General features: G+C 41.3%; 1 protein-coding gene across 1 annotated transcript in view; it reads left to right on the forward strand.

Annotated features, from left to right (window-relative positions):
* SLC13A3 (solute carrier family 13 member 3) overlaps positions 1–12,593 on the forward strand; it is a 49,170-nt gene that overhangs the window by 35,105 nt on the left and 1,472 nt on the right. Inside the window, exons 5-12 of the mRNA XM_077252774.1 lie at positions 3,394–3,579; positions 4,379–4,504; positions 4,589–4,684; positions 7,823–7,927; positions 9,770–9,867; positions 11,094–11,206; positions 11,464–11,625; positions 12,406–12,543. Of these exons, the coding sequence (XP_077108889.1) occupies positions 3,394–3,579; positions 4,379–4,504; positions 4,589–4,684; positions 7,823–7,927; positions 9,770–9,867; positions 11,094–11,206; positions 11,464–11,625; positions 12,406–12,543 (1,024 nt within the window). The remainder of the gene's footprint in view (positions 1–3,393; positions 3,580–4,378; positions 4,505–4,588; positions 4,685–7,822; positions 7,928–9,769; positions 9,868–11,093; positions 11,207–11,463; positions 11,626–12,405; positions 12,544–12,593) is intronic.

The following is a 12,593-nucleotide window of genomic DNA, read 5'->3' on the forward strand; positions in this document are numbered from 1 at the left end:
GAACACAACGATACCAAATATGTGTATGTTTAATTTTTTTTTTATTGTTTTATTTTGAATGGGGCAAAAGGGGGGTGATTTGAAGTTATATATTTTTTTATATTTTTTAATGGGAAACTAAAAGCTGCACTTGTCCGATCAGTCCTGCTACATACAGGCGATGATCAGATCACCTGTATGTAGCACAATTGCTTACCTGCTATAAGTGCTGACCAATCCGGCAATGACAACCATAGAGGTCTGCAGGAGACTTCTGGTTGCCATGCCAACCCATCGGTGACCTGCGATCACGCGACAGGGGTCACTGATGGGCGGATTTCTGGCATGATTGCTGGACAGTGTCATTTAAAGGGTTCATAGCCACGGATGGATCGCGATTCCACCCGCAGCTGTTCCAGGCACATGTCAGCTGTTCAAAGCATCTGACATTTCCCGGGAAATATGTGAGCTCACTGCCGGAGCCCACATCAAAGGGAGGGTGTCCGACATCGTCGTACATTTATGCCTGATGTCGGAAAGGGGTTAACATTGCAGTGCATTTTTTTTTATATTTTTCAAATGTTTTTTTCAGGCTGGTTCCTTTCGGAATCTGCTTGAAAAAGACATGTGCACATACCGTAGCTCAGAAAATGGCAAACACCTAATTTCAGGGTTGCCAACTTTCCACAAATACATAGACAGTCAATAAGTGTAGGATACTTGTTTTCCCTTTCCATTAAAAAATGTTTTAAAACTGTCCAGAAAAAAACTAAAAAATCAAGTTGGAAACAAAACTTCATTAATTTACCCTAAAATTGTCAAAAACAACAGTAGTATATACTGTATAAGTATATCAGAACTTTAACATCAAAATTTAATTGGTGTGGACCAAAATCATAGAACATCCACCATCAACAAACAGAAGACTCAAAGTTAAACAGGAGAACTTATACTTTATAACAGTACCTGCAGCTGTGTGAACATCGTCCTATTGCAATTTGCTTTATGTATGGCGGTGTGCCTGTGTAAACAATGAAGGGGATGCGGCTCCTACATTCTATTGCACAGTGGGGGTACCTGAGATTGTGTTCCCACCAATCATAAACCTATGACTTAGGGTACCGTCACACAGTGCCATTTTGATCGCTACGACGGTACGATTCGTGACGTTCTAGCGATATCGTTACGATATCGCTGTGTCTGACACGCAGCAGCGATCAGGGATCCTGCTGAGAATCGTACGTCGTAGCAGATCGTTTGGAACTTTCTTTCGTCGCTTGATCACCCGCTGACATCGCTGGATCGTTGTGTGTGACAGCGATCCAGCGATGTGTTCGCTTGTAACCAGGGTAAACATCGGGTAACTAAGCGCAGGGCCGCGCTTAGTAACCCGATGTTTACCGTGGTTACCAGCGTAAACGTAAAAAAAACAAACAGTACATACTCACATTCCGGTGTCTGTCCTCCGGCGTCTCAGCTTCTCTGCACTGTGAGCGCCGGCCAGCCAGAAAGCGAGCACAGCGGTGACGTCTGACGTCACCGCTCTGCTTTCCGGCCGCTGTGCTTACACAGTGCAGAGAAGCTGAGACGCCGGAGGATAGACACCAGAATGTAAGTATGTACTGTTTGTTTTTTTTACGTTTACGCTGGTAACCAGGGTAAACATCGGGTTACTAAGCGCAGCCCTGCGCTTAGTAACCCGATGTTTACCCTGGTTACCCGGGGACTTCGGCATCGCTCCAGCGCCGTGATTGCAAGGTGTGACCGCAGTCTACGACGCTGGAGCGATAATCATACGATCGCTGCGACGTCACGGATCGTGCCGTCGTAGCGATCAAAATGGCACAGTGTGACGGTACCCTTACACAGGTGCAGGGCTTGTTACAAAACAGAGGTCGACCACATGGTAACAAGCCATGCAGCTGTGTGAGCATTGCCAAGACAGATGTTTCTATTCAATGAAAATCAGCAGATTTTTTAAAATGCGGGAAGAATGAAAAGAAAAAAATATCAATAACTTTTTAACCCATGGTAAATGAGTAAAGTAATATTCTCATCATAGATATTTATGGCCAATTGTAGACATCTCAAAAATATCTGATATATATCTGAAAGGATTGCTGTGGTGGGGTAAGCTAGAATCATGTTTTCTATGTGTTTCCTATTGTGTTCAGGCTTGGACTGGCTCATAGGGTAACAGGGGAATCCCCGGTGGTCTCTGTCCATACTCAGGGCCCCCAACCCCACTGTATGGGCAGTACTTGGTATAATTCCATTGATTCACTCTGTATAGAAAATGCAGCATCTCATCATTCATTAACCAAACTACCCAGTTCATTATTATATAGAGATATAGGTAAATTTGTGAACGAGGGTAGTGTAATATTTGTATGCAGGTGAAAAGTGGGCCCCCCAATGTCAATATTACTGGTGGGCCCTTAGTACCCTAGTCCGACACTGATTGTGTTTGTCGGTTTTTTTAAATGTAATGTGTCATCAGTAAATGACCTGTTGTTTAAATCAGATTTACATGATAAATGCAGTTTTTAAACATTAAAAAAAACAGGAAAAAAAAGAAATCTTGAAATTCTTACACTGGCCACTAGGCCTTATTCTAGACACATACTTCCTTTTCTTCTAAGAATGGAGCATGCTCTAACCTGAGCAAAGGTCATTGTGGATGGAGGGGGAGAAGGTGAGCTGTGACGGACCATCACTTATTGTGAATGGTGGATCCTGTATTATCAGTTGTTCAGAGACTGCCAAAAAGTCTTCTGTACAGAAAAGGAAGTGTAAGTGTGTGGTTTAGTGACCAGTGTGAAAATAGCACTATTTCTGTTTTCTTTTATACTGATAGTAAGATGGAAAATTAAAAAGTACGGTAAGTATTAATTTTTCTGGAAAAATAAAGTTTGCCTAAAAACCTGATTTAAGCAATAGATTTTTCTTCGATGAGACATTCCCTCTAAAAGAAGAAACTAGTGACATGTAGTTTTGTAAACTTGTAAACTTGTAAAGCGCCATGGAATAAATGGCGCTATAACAATAAATAATAATAATAATAATAATAATAATAATAATAGTTTTCTTATCATGTTGGTCGATCTGAGAATGAATGCAGCAGGGACACTTGTATAGAATCTAGATAAAGATCTTACATCTATATTTTCTTATAGAGGCTATAGAGCTTTTTCTTCACTCACTTATCCACTGAACAGTTGTTTGTCAGCCAAGCCAATGACTACCGTAATTCCATTCTTCTACCCATATAATCAGCATACTGAGATAGATGGTAAACTATTGGTAAGACTCATGTGGTCTCCATACTTCTTGTTGCTGTTGCATACTTCTGTCCTCCTACCATAGAGTTTTGTGAACATGACTAATAAAATCTATGTGTCATCATTTCTAAAGCAAAGAAGCCCAAGAGAAGGTGGACATACCCACTGAGAATCATGCGGATATGAAGAAAGAGTGTGAATATCAAAACAGGATCTGGAAGGCATTTCTTATCTCTATCCCATACTCAGCCAGTATTGGAGGAACCGCCACCCTCACTGGGACGGCACCAAACCTCATTCTTCTTGGACAACTGAGAAGGTCTTGTATATGCAATAATTCTTAAAGGGAAGCGATCATCAGAATATGGCCTATTGTTAAAAATAGGTTTCGGTGTTAAAGAGAGCCTGACAGCATGATTTTGTAATATAAAGTACAGACATGTCTGTAATGGCGCTGTAATACAGATTACACTGATACCTTTGGTGAAGAAATCGACTTTGTGGTTCTGCTTTATTCACAATTTGATATTTTCTGCTAATGTGATTTTGGGGGCAGGGGCAGGACTGTACACTGGGTCTTCTCCTCCATGTCTCTGATACCGCGGCCCCTTCGCCAGCATCCTGTCTGTGAACCCCGGCCCCTCCGCCTGCCTCCGGTCTGTGAATGTCAGGTCACTGCTGAGATTTCAAAGATAGGAGGCAGTTATTTTACAGACAGGAGGCAGGGGGGAGAGGCTGGAGAGTCACAGACTGGATGCAGGCGGATAGGCCGGAGAATTGTAGATAGGGAGGAGAAAACCCAGTGCACAGTCCTGCCCCCGTGCACCAAAATCTAATTGTCAGAAAACTTAAAACGGTGAATAAATAAGAACCACAAAGCCGATTTCTTCACCAAAGGTATAAGAGTAATCATTATTACTGCACCATTACAGCCATGTCTTTACTTTACATTACAAAATCGCGCTGACAGGTTCTCTTTAAATTAATATTTTTTAATAATCTTTGCAATTTTGCTTTATTTTTTTTTTACATATCCCAGTCTCTATTAAAATAAAAAATAGAACTTTGCAGTTTTCACACTAACAAGGAAAACCTAAACTTTATTTTCTTCCTTTCAGTTTTTTCCCGACTTGTGATGTGATCAATTTTGGCTCCTGGTTTGTCTTTGCTTTCCCGCTGATGGTTTTATTCCTTATACTCAGTTGGTTATGGATCTCGATTTTACATGGAGCTATCAGCTTAAGGTATGCTGTAAATCTTTGCAGTTGACACATTATTTAAATAATTTTACAAAAAAAATCTGATGTCATTTTCGATTTTTCTATCAGCTGCAGAAAGAAGGAGAAGTCGGAGGTTAGGTCAGATGCAGAAGCCAAAGCAAAGGAAATAGTAAGGGAAGATTATCGTAAACTCGGACCCATTATGTGAGTAAAAAAAAGCAAAAGTTTTAAAATGTGCCCCAGTTATTATACAGCTTTCTTTCACCCAATGAAAAAGCTCCCCACAATGTAAAACATATGTTTATATTAATAATTTCTCTATGTACCCGGAGAAAAAGAATGTACGGTATTTTACACATATCTGTGCAATGACTAATGGCTTTACAATAGTGCTAACCCCATGTCACAGCAGCACCCATATAACATACAGTGGTGAAAATAAGTAATTGATACCCTGACGATATTGCAAGTTTTCCCGCCTATAAAGAATGGAGCTGTCTGCAATTTTTATCGTACGTATGCTTCGACTGTGAGAAAGAAAATCTAAAACTAAAAACCAGAAAATCACATTCTATGATTTTTAAATAATTTATTTGCATATCATTGCATGAAATTGTAACAAGGTGGCACGGTGTGGTAGTTATGGCCAAGTCCATCAAACAGTCAGTGAGCACCCCGGCACCTTGTACATGGAATAACACATGGAGTCCAGGTCCTGCAGTACAGTCAGTTACCTTCATTACATGCTCACTTCAGTTGCCAGGGATCAGTCTCAGGAAACACCACATGACAGAGTTCTGTTCCAACTGAAGAAATTTTACTGAACACGGTGCAAATAGGACTATGGTCCCTGTACTTTCCCTGTGACTTCAGTAAGCTGCATAACTCCAGCTCCTGTCCTGGTCCCGAACCCTGTATTTCTCCTGGGGAGGATCCTGCAGAGCCAGTGTCCATTCACGCTGCCCATCAGCCTGAGGCAGCTCTTTTCCCCCCACGTCCAGGGGAGCCTCAGCCACACTGCGTTGCACGTCTTGCCCTGAGCAAGCCTGCCCGGGCACTGCTGTAAGAGCACGAAGTCCATTCCCTATAAGCATGTTGTATTGTCCCCCTTTTAACTCCTCCCAACAGCTTAACTCTTAGTATTCTGTCCCTAAGCTAAACATGTACATTACATTGTAAAACAATAAGAGAACACATACAGCACATTACACATCAGAGAACAACACATCACAATGACATACATAGAAATATAAAACATTAGTAAACCATCAGGGTGCCGCAGGCGACACGTGTGCCCAGTATAAAGGAGAAAGAAGGCACGTGAGGGTCCCCGCCACCTCCTTACAAAATAAGTATTTAATCATCTACCAACCAGCAAGAATTCTGACTTTCACAGATGCTGCACTCATTACCTGTATTAAGTGCACCTGTTTGAACTCGGTAACTGTATAAAAGACACCTGTCCACACACTCCATCACACTCCATCCTCTCCACTATCTCCAAGACCAAAGAGCTGTCTAAGGACACCAGGGACAAAATTGTAGACCTGCACAAAGCTGGGATTGGCTACAGGACAATAGGCAAGAAGCTTGGTGAGAAGGCAACAACTGTAGGTGCAATTGTAACACAGGAGCTTGGATGCAGTAACACAGAAGCGCGGAGCAGGGGTTAACTATTATTTACTTAATCAACAGTAATGAGCGCCTTGCAGGGAGATAAGAGGGGAAAGAAAAACAGGTTAAACAGTATAATGGTTATTTAACTCAACAGTCTTTTTATCAGGTTCAACTGAAGGGATGCCAGCGGAGGCCGCTGCTGCATCTTCAGGCTTCTCTGCCCAACACACGGTCTAGCTTCTGGCGGCAGCGGGCGGTCACCAGTTTTGCCCGCTGAGCCTCTAGTCCATTGAACTGCGGAGCAGAAGAGTGAAGCTCTCCGCAAGATCCCAATCGGCGTGTGCTTCTGCGCACCCACTGATGCCTGGATGCCCACACCACAATGCTTTACTCGTCTCTCATCTCTCTATGTACCCGTGGATACCCGGGAGTCCCCACTGCGCCCATCCTGGGTCTCTGCTCTGCAACCTATATCTCTCCTCCCTCTGGCAGCGGTCCACACCTGCTCAACGCTCTGGCGGGAAGCCCCCTTCAGTTCCCGCACAATTCCTTTTTGCCTTCCCCCTTGGCTATGCCCCCTTCACCCAGGTTGCGAGCCCTCTCCGTCTGCAATCTCTTTCCCTCTAGCAACAGGAGGTTCGGCCCCAGCAGCACTTTTAGCCCGGTCCTCTCTTCTACACAATTATTAGAAAATGGAAGAAACACAAGATGACCCTCAAGCTTCCTTGGTCCGGGGATCCATGCAGGATCTTGCCTCGTAGGGTAAGTATGATTCTGAAAAGGGTCAGCATTCAGCTCAGAACTACACGGGAGGACCTGGTCAATAACCTGAAGAAAAATGGAAACACAGTCTCAAAAATTACCTTTAGTAACACACTACGCCGTCATGGATTAAAATCCTGCAGGGCATGCAAGGTCAACCCGCTCATACCAGCATACAACCAGGCCCGTTTAAAGTTTGCCAATCACCATCTCCAGACCTGAACCCAGTAAAAAATCTTTGGAGGGAGCTGAAACTCAATGTTGCCCAGCAACAGCCCTGAAACCTGAAAGCTCTGGAGAAGATCTGTATGGAGGAGGGGGCCAAAATCCCTGCTGCAGTGTGTGCAAACTTGGTCAAGAACTACAGGAAACGCCTGACCTCTGTAATTGCAAACAAAGGTTTCTGTACCTAATATTAAGTTCTGTTTTTCTGCTGTATCAAATACTTATTTCATGCAGTAAAATGCTAATTAATTATGTAAAAATCATGCAATGCGATTTTCTGAAGTGTTTTAGATTCTGTGTCACACAGTTGAAGTGTACCTACGATAAAAATTACAGACCTCTCTATTCTTTGTAGGTGTGAAAACCTGCAAAATCGGCAGTGTATCAAATACTTATTTTCCCCACTGTATGTGCTTTTATTCAATAGTGTTAGTAATAGTAATGCCTAGTAATTGTGCCAGCCATGAAAGCGTCTATTAATGAGAGCCATTTATAGTGGCAGTCACGTATACTCTCCATTATGGCATTCATAAATAGTGCCACTTTCATGTATATTGCCCAAAAAATACCCGTAATGCCCATATAGATAGTAAAATATGGTATCCCAAAAAAATAGTGAACTAATTGCCGCAAAACAATGCATAGCCTATAAAGTAACCAAGCTGAGTAATGTCATTGATAGATTCCATAAATACTTTATATTTAGCCCTATGACTAATGTGGTTCTTTATTTTTCAGCTTCGCAGAGAAGGCAGTCTTCGTCTTCTTTTGCCTTTTTGCCATCCTCTTGTTCACAAGAGACCCAAAGTTTATTCCCGGATGGGCATCAGCCTTCAGACCCGGGTAAGACAGGAATGGGGAGGCAAGATAAATCTCAGGTCTTTGTAGAGATTGGAAGTGTAAAGTCAGCGGGGAGAAAACTTTTGATTGGCAAAGCTTAAAGGTCTATTTCAGTGTCCAAAATTTTTTACCTCTCATCCACTGGATAGGTGATCATTTTAGATCGTCCCGGGGCTCATAGCTGGGACCCTGACTGATTGACAGAAGGGGGGGACATATGTTTCCCTGTTCCTCCATGGTTCTCTGATTTCCGCACACAACTATGGCAAGGAGGAGTTGAATGGAGTTATACTCTCCCTGCAGTCGCTCGCTTCCAGTCATTGGGGCGGGGCATGGGGCTGTAACAGTCACCGCTCTCCACACACTGAGCTTGCTTTAATCATGCCCCTGCAGTTTGATTGACCGCTTGATCGTATGTGTATGTAGAGCATGCTGTCAGTCAGGGTGCAGAGGGGATTATTAAAGTGCTCACACTGTGTAATGAATGATGACTATAACTGCTCCCTGCATCACCCCTATGGCTAAAGTGAACAGCTAGAGGGAGAGTATAACTCATTTTTCTCCCTGTAGCCGCTTTTCCAGTTATACTGCCAAACATGGCTAACCCCTTAATGCAACTAACCGCAGCGAGCTCGGCTGACCTCCGATCACTACTCAAATTCTGACACTGGCATTTAAATGGAGTGATTGCTAGTGCCCATGCCAACCTGAAGGCCCCGGTTGCTGCCATTTTGGTACTTCTGTGATGCTAAACCATAGCCATAACTTCATAGGAGACCGTGATTTGAGACACGATTTATACTTCATACTGCTATTGCAAAATATAGTATGTATAGTATATGTCATCAGATGATTGCAGATTCAAGTCCCATAACTGGACTTAAAAATAGGGTAAAACATTAAAAAAAAACCTTTAAAATGTTGAAAATAGTGACTCCAATTTAGATTTTTTTTTAAAAAACTATTTTAACGAAAAAATATACCGTAAATGTTACAGGACAGGTATCGGAAAATAGCGATGCAACCCCCCCCCCCCCCCCTTTTTTTTTTTTTTTTTACAAACTTGTGATTTTTTTCTTTAGCACTTAAATAAAAAAATAATGTATGCAAGATTGTTTTTATTACATAATCATTCTAACCTGGAATATCATGTTTCCTGGTCATTTTTATGCAATGGTGGAATTGCATTTTTTATTTTTATTTTTTTACAATTTCATACCAATTAAAACTATTTTTCAGTTAAAAATATGGTAATATGATGTAACTACAACTATTTTCGTGAAGAAAAGCCACCAAACCCTTACATTGCAATGATAAGGAAAAAGGTAAACATAAAAATAAGAACTGGTTACAGAATCAAGGGCTTAAATCACTATTTACTTGCTGATTACCACCATATTTGCAGGGAAATAGCATTTTTGTAGGTGACAGGTCCTTTCAAAGGTGCCAAAGAAAAAATCCTAGCGCTATGACCCACCCCTCAGATATTGTACTAAAAATTCTGCAGAGTATCATTTTTTCCATGGAGTGTCCCTTGAAGGTCATGGCTTCTAGTACTGTACAGCTCCAATAAAGTAGCCCCATACTGTATGTAGCATACATTCAGTCTCATGTCTCTATTCTCTCCTGACAGTATTATCTAATCTTACCTTACATGACCTCATGCTGGCGATGAGTTACATGCCCATGAGTGCCCATGGGCCTGATGAGGGGGGCATTAACACTTGGTTATAAATTGCATTGAGCAGGCCAACCGCAGCAGGGGACCATGGGTGTTGTTAAAAATGTTAATCTGCTTTGCTTAAATCTAAGTAATGCCCTAATTTAATGAATTCTGACTGGCAGGTTCACCTCCGACGCGGTCACTGGAATTACTATCTCCATTATTTTATTTTTCTTCCCGTCTGAAAAGCCTTCATTGTCATGGTGGTTCGATCTTAAAGGTAAAGGAGTGATTTTTATTTTCTTAAGCTATACCATAATCAGATAACATGTAACCGAACCTTGAAGTCAGTTTTCCAGTTTGGTCAGAATTGGTTTGGGCTGTCAACAGTAACCTATAACTATGGCTTCCATAGCTAAACCTGGGGTGTCACTCTACCATGATCACCTGCAGAAGCCAGTCTCCAGTCTGTGCCATATTACAGTAAAGGGATAATGCACACAGTGATGTCACAATCTAAGAGATAATGCACATAGTATTTTTTGAAGGATTTAGACAATATACTGTAAGTAGTATTGTCATAGTAAAGGGATAAGTAATAAAATGAAATCATAGCGATGTCACAGTAATGGGATAATGCACAACATAAACTCTCAGTCCAAAGATCATGCACGTAATCACGTCACAATATATGAAAGAAATATAGGAAAGAAACAGTGATGTCGTAGTCTGCACAAAATATCACTCATTAATAATTAAACTGGGATGTCACAGTACAAGGATAATGTAGTCCATGATCTCAGAGCATGAGAATATGGCACACAGTAATGTCACAACACAAGAAAAAGGCACATAGTTATCATATCACTGAAAAAATGCACATAATGATGTGACAGTATGGACATAATCTACTAAAATGTTAAGTGACAGTAAAGGGATGATACAGTGATGTCACAGTGCAAGGACAATGCACACAATCAGAGCACAAGGAATATGCCAAACAGTGATGTCATAGCACAAGAAGAAAGCACAGACTGATGTCACAGCACAGATAAAATACTGACACTGATGTGATAATATAGGGATAATCTACAAAATCATAGTAAAGTGATTTATACAGTTATGTCACAGAACAAGGATAATGCACACAATAATGTCACATCACATGGACTATGCCACACAGTGATGTCGTACCACACGAAGACGGCACAAAGTGATGTCACAGTACAAAAACAATGCTCACAATGATGTGACAATATAGGGATATTCTACAAAATCATAGTGAGGAATTAAACAGTTGCCTAGAATACCACAGCACATAACATAGTATAAGCACCTAAGTAATCCAGAAAAATCCCTCATAGACAGCACAGGAAAAAAACACTTAATGATGTTATCTTACAGGTGTGTATTGTCACACTACAAAGATAGCGTGCTGGCATAATACATAATATAAGTGTAATTCTATGAAATAATCATTGATAAATGGAATATTACTCTCTATAGCCCCCAATACAGAATATAAGCCCTTGCTGTCATGGAAAAAAGCTCAGGAGTCTGTACCTTGGAACATCATCTTACTGCTGGGAGGTGGATTTGCTATGGCAAAGGGATGTGAGGTGAGCGGTGATTTGTCCAACCATATAAAGCATTTACCCTCTTTCACTCATATGATTATTTATCTATTTGGTTGTCTTATGATACATCTTATACCAGTAGTAATGTGCATGTTGGGTGTTACCACCCTTCTTTTAGACATCTGGCGTATCCAAATTCACCTTCTTTTGCATGTGTAAACTTTTGTCTATTTGTTTTTCCTATGATCCGTCTTATACCAGTAGTAACATACATGTCGGGTTTTGCCACTCTCTTATAGACATCTGGTTTATCCACATGGATTGGAAGCCGCTTGCAGCCCCTTGAAGGCCTTCCGCCAGCACTGGCTGTCCTCCTCATTACCATACTGATTGCCTCATTCACAGAATTTGCCAGCAACACAGCCACCATCATTGTTTTCCTCCCTGTCCTGTCTGAGCTGGTGAGTGGGTGATTTCTGAATGGTGGCTGCTGGGAGGCATGTTATAGGGCCATTGTTTCCTAGACCACATATGACCGAATTAATGAAGGCTTGTCATAAGAGGTTTTTGAGATTTTAGCTACATTGCATGGAAATCCTTAATATCTTTTGAACCACAGAAATGTTCTACCCTCTCATAAAAAAACAACTAACCTACCACATAGATTCACATACCCATCTGTAAAAAGGGGAAGCATCCACTTTTGAAAGTAATCTATTGTTCCACCCATTAAATAAATCCATCCATCAAAGCAAGAAATGGATCTTCCTTTACTTACCCATAAAAGTCAACTCCACCTGTAAATAAAGGCCTTTCACTACAGTTGATCAAAAAGATTCATGCTACCTTGGTCCGGTCACCAGTCCAGTCCTCCTTCACTATGTCTCACATGATATTAAGACCTGGCATCAGTTAGTGCTACTGACTAGGCCTCATGAGACATCAGGTGGTCTAGTAAATGCAAAAGGCACTCCAGATGTCAGTCCATGGATGAATTGAAGACTGCCCTGGTCCTGCTGCCATGGAGGAAAGGACTGAATGTGCAAATCTTTTTGTTCAACCATCTACCATCTATCAAAGATATCCATTAACAAATCAAAGTTTTTCTCTTACTCGTTAAAGAAATGTACCCACCCAACAAAGGAATCTTCGTCAAGGCACCTACCCACTGATCAAAGAGGTTCTCCTTACCAAAAAGATATACACAGAATCTTGAATTGAGTATTTCTTTACTTTTTCAGGCCATACGTTTGAAGGTAAATCCTTTGTACCTAATGATTCCTGGTACTGTCGGCTGTTCATATGCATTCATGCTCCCTGTGTCTACACCTCCAAACTCTATAGCATTTTCCACTGGACATTTGTTGGTAAAAGACATGGTAAGTACATGCCGATGCAGCTAACCTAAATGCGTCTATTACATCATCAA

This window comes from Ranitomeya variabilis, chromosome 4, assembly GCF_051348905.1.
Source record: "Ranitomeya variabilis isolate aRanVar5 chromosome 4, aRanVar5.hap1, whole genome shotgun sequence".
In the NCBI taxonomy this organism is placed as follows: domain Eukaryota; kingdom Metazoa; phylum Chordata; class Amphibia; order Anura; family Dendrobatidae; genus Ranitomeya; species Ranitomeya variabilis.